At 44.9% G+C, this 9,821-nt stretch overlaps 1 protein-coding gene across 9 annotated transcripts in view; it reads left to right on the top strand.

The window, feature by feature from the left end:
• The first annotated feature begins 260 nt into the window (after positions 1–260).
• Positions 261–9,821, top strand: part of clasp2 (cytoplasmic linker associated protein 2) — a 463,341-nt gene continuing 453,780 nt past the window's right edge. For all 9 annotated transcript variants that reach the window (XM_078216563.1, XM_078216560.1, XM_078216559.1 and 6 more), the window contains exon 1: positions 261–866. In XM_078216563.1, coding sequence (XP_078072689.1) covers positions 666–866 — 201 coding nt within the window. In that variant the 5' untranslated portion in view covers positions 261–665. The remainder of the gene's footprint in view (positions 867–9,821) is intronic.

Raw genomic sequence — 9,821 nt, 5'->3', positions numbered from 1 at the left:
AAGAAATCCTTAAATAACGTAAACTTATTCATGTTTTTACTGTGCAGTAAATTAAATGGGTACACACGTGAGATTTCTCCCTGCTGGTGCACACACTGGGCAGCCGTGCTTGCCGCCGTTGGTTTTCAAAGGGGGGGAAAGCTCGCGCTCCGGCACGCGAGCACCCACAACCCATTGTTGCGTCAGAGCGGCTGCCCCGGCACGCGTGCGCACAGGACGGGTGAAGAGGGCGGACGGAACGGGACCGGGCCTGTTGCCACAGGGGGGTGGGGATGCAGCAGTCGTCAATCGTTGGTGCGATGCGCGCTGTGGTTTATTTATAATTCGTTTTAAGGGTGAATTACGGAAGTTGAAGGGGGAAGATTTTTTTATGGGAGGGATTGGACGAATCTTGTGTCAGGAGGCGCTGCTACGACTGGAGTTGCTTAAAGGGGGTGGGAGTGAAGAGTCTGGAAGGAGTGAAGAGTAAAAGGCCTGGACGAGGGCGAAGGGCTCGCCACTTGACCGACAAGTACAAGAGGGCTGGCGGATAAAAGCAGAAGGCAACGGCGAATCTTCTTTTTGAGGCTGCAAGAAGTGTACGGTGCCATCTGAAGTTCAGGCAGGTGGTGGGAGAGGAGGGTATCCGAGTGTAACTTTGTGAGAGCCACCCGGCCCTGACAGACATGGAGCCTGAATGGAGCTTGGACTATTTCTCGGAGCAAGTGGCGCAAAGAGATGTGAGCCGACGGCTACAGGTCGGCCAGGAGCTGATCGATTACTTGGGCGATCCCAGGAGGTCCATGGACGTGGATCACGACCCAAAACGGACGCTGGACGACATCATGGACGAACTAACGGGATGGGTGAACTCCAGCAACTTCAAGGTAAGAGAGGCGGACCCAATGACTGCCGAAGTGATTCTCTTGCACCCCGCAGAGTCCGATCAGTCATCTTGTCATTCCTCCTCTCTCCCCCCCCCCCCCCCCCAATCTTCATGTTCAGCTGAATGACCCCACATCCTTCTTGCGTTTAATAAGCTGTTGCGGGGCTGGGCTTGCTTAAGAAAGTAGGTGGGACCTCGTCTGGGAGCTGTTGTGATTCTGTCTGATTCATTGCCCGCAAGGGGACATTTCGGGAATAACTGCGAATAGCAGACAGAGATTTCCGGAAGTTGGTCAGTGGGTTGCAATTCACCAAAAGAAATTCACCAGGACCTGTAGGCAAAACTAAGATTAATTAGAGACGCTGAAATGGTGGGTGGTGGTATTTTTGTTAACTACTATATTTGAGTTGGCGAGTTGTAACGTCTTCGTGTTCCTGGTGTCGATATCCCTGCGGTGCTGCAGTATCCAGTAACGTCCAAAATGTTGCGTAGCATAGTGGAATCTCCAAATGTTTGTATCCCTAGTTGCTGCAGTATCTTGTGACCTGCGTGGCGTCAAGGCTCAAAATTCAAATTTTACTTACCTACAATGAGGCGACTTTATCTCCATTGTTAGGAAACGCTATGTACCTTGGTGAGTTTGCGTTTCTTTTCTGGTTTGTGTAGATGAAACATTGTATTGGCATGTTCAGTGGATGGTCATTACAAATAGATTGACTGCCATGGAACTTTTTGCATGGTAATTAATTTCATAACAGTGACATGTCTGGGCGTGTCGTTTGAAAATGATATCTTTGGGGTCCAAATTTAGAGCCAAGGGAGCAGCTAAATTGTAGTTGCAGCCATCTCCTGTTAAAAGGCTTTCAAACTTTGCTTTCCTTAAAATTTCATGTTTCCTGTTAACCACCAGTTCAAAATAAGGGTTTGTTTGACTATCAAATTAACTCGTGAAAAGGTCATTTTTTTGTATGCACCAGAGAAGCAAAAACTAGTTCTGCAGATTGCTCTCTATATGTTCAATGAAATACAGTCAACAGTGCATATTTGTACTTGTTATTTTACCAATTTAAACAAATACAGGAATGTGTTAATAAAAAATATTTTTGAACATGTCAGTGTCACAGATTTTTCTGATTTTTGAAGTGATGATTTTAATCTGAAAATCCTGACAGTTACCTTGTTCATATTCAGTCTTTTTGCCAGGTTTGCATATTTATTGCATTGTGTGAATTGACGTGAAACTACCTAAATTTGTGAGTCTTTAATTGGAGACCTACACACTAGTTTGTTTTGTTTCTTCAAATAATTTGGCAGTGCAGTGCATCTCGTGCTCCAGTGTGCTGTGCTATAGGGTAGCATAATGCAAAACTGTCTACAATTTGTGACAGCAAGTTTTAATCTGTGCTATGATGGCAGGGAGAATGGCCGGATTCCCTTAGAGGATATAAAATTCTGATGACCAAAAGTGATCTCAGGTGACATCATCTGACAGATGAGAAGCGTTGGCTTTACCTAGCGACCAAAAATGATTTGGATTGGTGAAGGATGAGAGACATTATAAAAGGAGCAAACATTTGAGGGAGTGGGAAAAAAGCTTTTATTGGAACAGCTGCATAAAACTGAACTGTTTATTTGCTGAAATCAACCTGAGAAATGGCAACTAAGGCCACAGATTTATTACTGAATCAAAATCCATTTTATTCTGGATTTGAGAATCATCAGTGTTTTGGGATTATATGCTATGATTCTGCTCACCTTTCTGTTGAAACAACATAACTTGTGATCAAGGCTAAATGTCAACCTATGTTAGTGTTAATTCTTAACTGCAATTTAAATCATCGTTCAAATCTTCTGATGAAGGGTTGGAACCCCTGTTTATGACCCTTTTTAAAAAAACTACCTACCTTGCCTCCGATTCCACCCCCCCCCCCCCCCCCCCCCCCCCCCGCCCTTCAGAAGGAGGATCCTATAGAACTGTCACAGAGATGGAATCTGAAGGAACAAGCATATCTTTTTAAGTCCGATTTTAAATGTCCCAAAGCTCTTCCGGGTATGTTTGTGAGAATGGGTGAGATAAAGGGGTAGAGTAATAGCTGGGTAGGGTGTTGAGTTTGGGTCAGGGGAGATGAAAGATATTCAGGTTGGGAGTTTTGAGAGATATTCACAGAATTGAAATAGAGGGGGGTGGCTCAATCGTATAGTTACAAGAGTTAGACTTTAGTTTTCCTGTCTATCACTTCAAGGGTAACTATGTTTAAACTGTCTGAAGTCTCCAATTCTAACTAAGAGTTGGAGACCATTTTTGGTGGGGTTCAGGAGAATTGTCCGTTGGAAGTTGAGAATTCCATGGCAATGCCCACTGAATTAGTGCATTGGGACTTTGATGGGGTGCTGCAGCACATCTTGGGGTGGTATGTCTGATCTCTGACGATCCAGAGACCAAAACATCTGGGTTGTTGTCCCGCTGATGAACACTTTTTCTGTGTATGACGCAGCATGGAATTAATGGTTGCATGAAAATCAAAATTGTTCAAGGGATCAAGTTACAGTGGCTGCTTTGTAGTTTTGTGTTGCTGTCAATTTTACCTGTATGTGCCAGGCTGAGTTGTGGAGAGGAGTTGGAAGTGCTCTTCTTGTGAAACAAAAAACCTTAGCCTTTAATCACAAAAATCAGCCATTAAGGAAGTTGTCAGGAGAGGGAAGATTGAAGGCAAAGTTGAAGTGATTGATTTCAAGGAGACTCTGCTCTTGAGATAATTTGCATGTAGCTTTGGATCATAGAAGCCAAGAAGTGTCATTTGGCCCTGAATTCATCAGCCCCAAAAAGACCTATTCGGCTGGATTCCACTTTCTGTAGATATTCTGTATTTAGATTTCCAAAAGGCATTTGACAGGCGCTGCATAAGAGGCTAGTGCATAAAGTAAAAACCCATGGAATTGGAGGAAGTGTGTTAGCATTGATTGAAAACTGGCTGTCATATCAAAAAGAGAGCTGGAATAAAATGAGTCCTTTTCAGAGGGGCAAGATCTAACTAGTGGAGTGCTGCTGGGATCAGTTCTTGGCCTGCAATTGTTCATTATTTACATTAATGACCTGGAGGAAGGAACATAATGTAAAGTTTCCAAATTTACCAATGATACGAAGGTAGGTGGAAGGACATGTTGTGATGAGGATATTGTGATTCCGCCGTGGGATATGGATAGATTGGGTGACTGGGTGAAAACTTGGCAAATGGAGTTTAATGTGAGGAAGTGGGAGGTCATACATTTTGGAAGGAAAAATCAGAAGGCAGATGATTATCTAAATGGAGAGAGACTGCAGGTGAGTGAAGGACAGAGGGTTGTAGGTGTTCTGGTGCATGAATCACAAAAAGCTAGCAGGCAGGCCGAAGTAGTTGAGACCTTTATTGCAAAGGATTGGAGTTTGAAAGTAGGGATGTTTTGTTGCAACTGTACAGGGTGTTGGTGAGGCCTCACCTGAAATACTGTGTACAATTTGGGTCTCCTTATCTTAAAAAAAAGATATAGTAACATTGGAAGCTGTCCAAAGAAAGTTCTGATGTGGAGAACAGATTTTCTCTCCATCTGACCAAGGGGCAGCGCTCCGAAAGCTTATGGTATTTGCTACCAAATAAACCTGTTGGACTTTAACCTGGTGTTGTGAGACTTCTTACAAAGAAAGTTCACCAGACTAATCGCTGGGATGAAAGGGTTGTTCTATCAAGCGAGACTAAATAGTCTGGGTCTGTATTCCTTGGAGTTTAAAAGAATGAGGGGTGACCTTATTCAAACATATAAGATCCCGAGGGGACTTGACAGGGTACATGGTGAGATGTTTTCACCTGTTGGAGAGTCTCGAACAAGAGGACATAGCTACAAGATGAAGAGCCAGTCATTTAAAACTGAGGTGCATAGAAATTTCTTCTTTACCGAAGGTGGTGAATCTGGAATTCTCTGGCCGAAACAATGGAGGCTGGATCATTTGAAATATTTAAAGTGGAGGTGGATAAATATTGATGAATAAAAAGCTATGGGGAAATGGTACAGAAAAGGAGTTGAGGCCAGCATTGATCAATGATGATCATATTGAATGATGGGGCAGGCTTTTGAAAGTCCCAGAATGAGAGGTTAAGGGGTTAACATCCCATGAATCTCCTATGATCTTGGCCATTTGTAAAAAAGGTGCGCAAGCTGAGCTCCTGCAAAAGTGCAAATGCAGCTGGTTGCTGTAAGATAAAGTGAAGTAAATTCTTAACTTGAAAGTTGTGATTAACTGCATCTTGCTGTTTGGAACAATTTGTGCTGGTATCAGCACATATTCCCTATTCTGAACTGTCACCCCGGCCTTGCAAATAACAACAACTCGAGTAAACCGGTTTAGGTGGGACTCGGCTGATGCTGTCCTTGTTTGAAGGAGATAACATTCGCTTTATGGGCAAAGCAGCTTCCCAAGATATATGGGAACGGTTGCTATCTCACACTCGAGCAATGGTGGACGTGCAGTTTTGATGGCAACCAAAAATGGGTTTTTGACATATTTATGGTTTTACTCACATACTGTCTTTGTACTTACTCTTGCTGTTGTGAAGCACATGATCTGGGTGAAGTTATACTGCGTGTACGTGACCTAATATCTGTAAAAAGAGTATGAAGGGAGGGACTACCCCCTGTTCGGAGAGTATCGCTCGGCGAGGCTCAGCACACTGTGCTGAGTTAGTAAAGCGATCCTCCAGAAGCTTGTACTTGCTTGAAAATAAAGGACTGGGTTTTCTTATACAGATCAGTGTCTTGCTCTTGCATCAAGTACGTAAGGGTCTCTGAAAAATGAACCTGATAATTTGGCGCTGCAGCGAGCGGGGTTCCAAGATATACAGCTGTCCTCTGAGGCGGACTGAATAAGTGATCGCCTGGGCGTTGGTAACGTGAGACGGACGGGCCCACAAGGTAAGATTAACCTTGGTTTCTCTCACTGAATCTATTACTCGGTCGACCCCCTCATCCCCCGAGGCTCTGTGTTGACCCAACCCTGAGACAACTTATGTCCTTGAACACTGACTAGTCCTACACCGGGAGGTTCGAGTCCCCTGGTTGCCCTGGTGGTTAGAGTCCCCAGGGTTTTTTCAGTAAGAAAGTGGAGGGTTCGAGTCCCCCACATGTACCTGGAGGTTAGAGTCCCCAGGGTTTTGGTATATTAAATCCGGGAGGTTTGAGTCCCCCGGTGGCCGGGGTTCGAGTCCCTAGGTCGGTAGAATTTGAGGTTCGAGTCCTCCTGAGACGTAGTAACGGGTGGGAATTACTAGGGAAATATTATAAATTTATTGGCAAGATGGAAAATTGATTAGAGAAAATCTAAGGTTGACCTAATAATTTGAGTAGTTTAAGTATTTGTGTGTTTGTGTGGTCTAGTTGCTTGTCAAATGTGGGTGGTGGTTGTTGCATTAGATTGAAAGCAGGAGTTCTTAAAGCCTGTTTGTTCTTGTGGAATATTTATTAAATTGTTTTCAGAAAAAAAAGGAAAGGGTGGGAATTAGGTGAAGTTGGAGATGTGACTGCTTGTGCCGATCGAAAGGAAGTGCCTGTCTCAAAAGTGCAGCCTTAGACCGGTTGTTAAGAGGGGAAATCCCCCACGTGAAGGTCAGGACTTTGAAGTGGGCGTGGGGACAACAGGACACTGAAGATTGAGAAGCACAAGTGGTCAAAGTCTCTTAACGATGGGTCAAACTTTGGATAAGTTAGGGGATGGGACCCCTTTATGTAAAATGTGCCGGGAGAACCCGAAAGACGAGGAGCGACTCACATTTATCGGGGTGCCTGAACAAAAAATTAGGAAATGAACATTTGCCATTAGGGGGAACGTGGGATATAGATCCATGTATTAAAGCCGAGGAGGCTATTTGGAAACGCGTTGCGGGAAATAGATGGAAGATTTTCATGTCATCTTGGAGAAAGAGCTGAGGAGTTAACTGAGAAGTCAAAATTGGCCAGTTGGGTGGATAACGCACGTAGAAGAGGGATTAGCGCCTGTGATAATGAGGGGAAACCCAAAAATTGGGAGGTTTTGAAGTTGCAGTGTGAGGATCATGAAATGAGGGAAAGGGTTAAACCAAGGCTGGAAAGGGAAAGACGAAACAGAGAACAGGGATTAGAGCGGCAAGCCGAATTGATGAATGAGAAAAACTCAGAGGTACCTCCTGACATATGTGGTCTGCTGATGTTCCAAAATAATGATACGGATGAACAGGAGGAGGAGGATTGGCGGAATCGACCCAGTGCCCCGCTAGAACCACCACCCCAAACGTTGTATCCACCTCTGCCACCACCAACTCAACCCCTACCCCAGCTTCAACCTCAACCCCCACCCCAAGATATAAGACTCAACAGCCAGATTTGCCCCCAGTTCTGCCACCCTATTCTCCTCAGACCACTGCCCCTGCTCAGACGCAGACCTCTACCACGCCGACTCTGACCCCATCCATATCCACACCGCAACAGCCTCCTGTTGAACCCGATAGCCGTCCTCCCAATGAAAACCCTGCCCCGGAATCATATACTCGTCCAATAGCCGGGAGAACTAGATCCAAAGCTAAGAAGAAGGGAAAGAAACAGGCTGTCAGTAGACCAGGGAGAGAGGGACAAGATGCTTTTTAAAACTCATAGGGGAAACCAGAAAAAAACCTCAAGTGACTTTCCCTAGTGACTCAGAGCAGCGAGGATTACGATAGTCCTGATTCACAGGAAGAAGAGAGTGAGAGCAATACGATGGATGAAGGTTCACCTAGCCCTCCCCGCCACCGAAAGAGGATTAATTTTCTGTCTCAATGAGGGCATTAGCATAAAAAGTGAGCCGATGAAGTGACAGTTTTGGGTTCACCGATTCCTACAATGGTGGATAATTGACCTATCTCCTCGAGATTTCACCCCCCACCCCCCTACAGATCCCTAGCCCTCACGTTACCCTGTGCTATGACCCTACAGGCGCCTCCTTGGAATTGGCTGCTATCTATGCCCCTTATTTAGGATCATGTTTATCTGTCACTGTTAGAGGGTTTATTGAAGGAAAGGAAGGAGCAGCGTTTCTGGTGAAGGTGCCGCCCCACCTATGTCTTGTGTCCCCTCACCTCACTTTGACTGTAAATACCGGTTTTAAGGCCAAATCCTTGGGATTTTTGGCGCACCGCAGTCAGACCCTAATGCGAAAGGTTTTTCACAGCAGCTGGCTGATGGTCTCATTACATACTATCGTGACCCTTTTATTGTGTCTGGGCCGTTACATCACCACCATCCTCAGCATAGCCCCTCTGAGGAGCGCTCTCCAAACCTTGGTCTGCTTCCAAACATGAGGTGGGATATACTCCGGTCACCCCCATAAAAATACAGGTCATCCCGGGAGCACCTTTACCCTCGATACCTCAGTACCCCCTCAAACCTGAGGCAGTGGAATTAATAACCTCCTTGATAGATTCGTTCCTCCGACAAGGCATATTAGTCCTTTGCCAATCACCTTGTAATACTCCTATTCTGCCCCGTCCCTAAATCTGGCCGCCAGGTATGGAGACTGATCCAGGATCTCAGACAGATAAATAAGGTCGTCCAACCTTTGCATCCGATTGTCCCTAATCCTGCCACTATCCTTAGTAACATCCCTTCGGATGCATGTGTCTTTACCCTTGTTGATTTACAACATGCATTCTTTGCTATTCCCTTAGATAAGGAGTCTCAGGATCTGTTTGCCTTCACTTTTAAGGGCCAGCAGTATACCTGGACTCGTCTCCCTCAAGGGTTTGTTCACTCGCCTACCCTATTCTCCCAGGTCTTGCACCGCCAGCTCCAAGACCTCCAACCCTTGGATGGCTCCACAGTTATCCAATACGTTGATTATCTGCTTTTAGCAAGTCCATCAGAATCTGCTAATATTGCAGATACTAACTGACTTTGGAACGCTCTCCACTCTTGGGGATATGTTGTGCCCGCTGCAAAGGATAAGCGTATCCAATGGCAGGTACAATTCCAAGGAATTCTACTCAGCGCCTCAGAGCGAACGCTCACCCCGAACGCATTTCACCTATCCTTATGACCCCCTTGCCCACTACCCCCCAAACAAATGAGGGCCTTTTTAGGGTTGGTTAATTATTGCCGACAATGGCTAACTAATGTAACTTTATTCACTAAACTACTGACCCCTTTGGCTTCTTATAAAGCCCCGAAAAATTTGAATCAATGCAACGCAGGTTGCTTTCCCAACGAGCTTTTTTTACGCAGAAGATAACTGAAAATGAAGCTTTAACCAGGGCCAGTTACAAACTAGCTTATGTGTTGGCTACAAGAGGAAAGCCATTCAACGATGGAGATCTCATCAATTGATTCAAATTTTTCCAAATGCTGTGTTCCTACGAATTGGGAATAACTTGGTTCATGTTTGGTCTCAGTGCCGATATACACATTGTACTCCTTCAAAACTGCAACAGTTTTGTTGCATATGACACATAAGACTTTATCACCTGCTTGTACAAAGAAGTACTTTACACCCCCTTCTTCATTAAATAGGTGGCACTCACTGTCCACTTTTCTTTTTTCCTTCCATGACTGAATTGGTCTGAATTGCTGCCATCATTGTCATTGTTCTCGCTCATTTCAGACAGATGGAGCTTGCGGATTGGATAAAGCAGCTGTCAGTCAATGCAGAGCGGCAATTGGAGAACAGATGTCTCGATTGCTGATTCGGCAGCTCTGATAATGGAAGCAGTGGAAGAGTTATGCCCAGAAAAAGCAAATCTGTTCAAAATCATCAGTCTTGCGCCAAATACTGTTGCTCGTAGAATTGAGGATATAGGAAGCAATATATTTCATCAAATTGCAGACAAAGCAAGACATTTTCAGTTGTATTCTCTCGCACTTGATGAATCGACTGATGTGTGTGACACATCACAATTCCAAGTATTCATCCGTGGCGTCGACA

This window comes from Mustelus asterias, chromosome 7 (genome assembly GCF_964213995.1).
Source record: "Mustelus asterias chromosome 7, sMusAst1.hap1.1, whole genome shotgun sequence".
NCBI lineage: Eukaryota > Metazoa > Chordata > Chondrichthyes > Carcharhiniformes > Triakidae > Mustelus > Mustelus asterias.
This window is presented reverse-complemented; position numbering and strand designations above follow the sequence as displayed.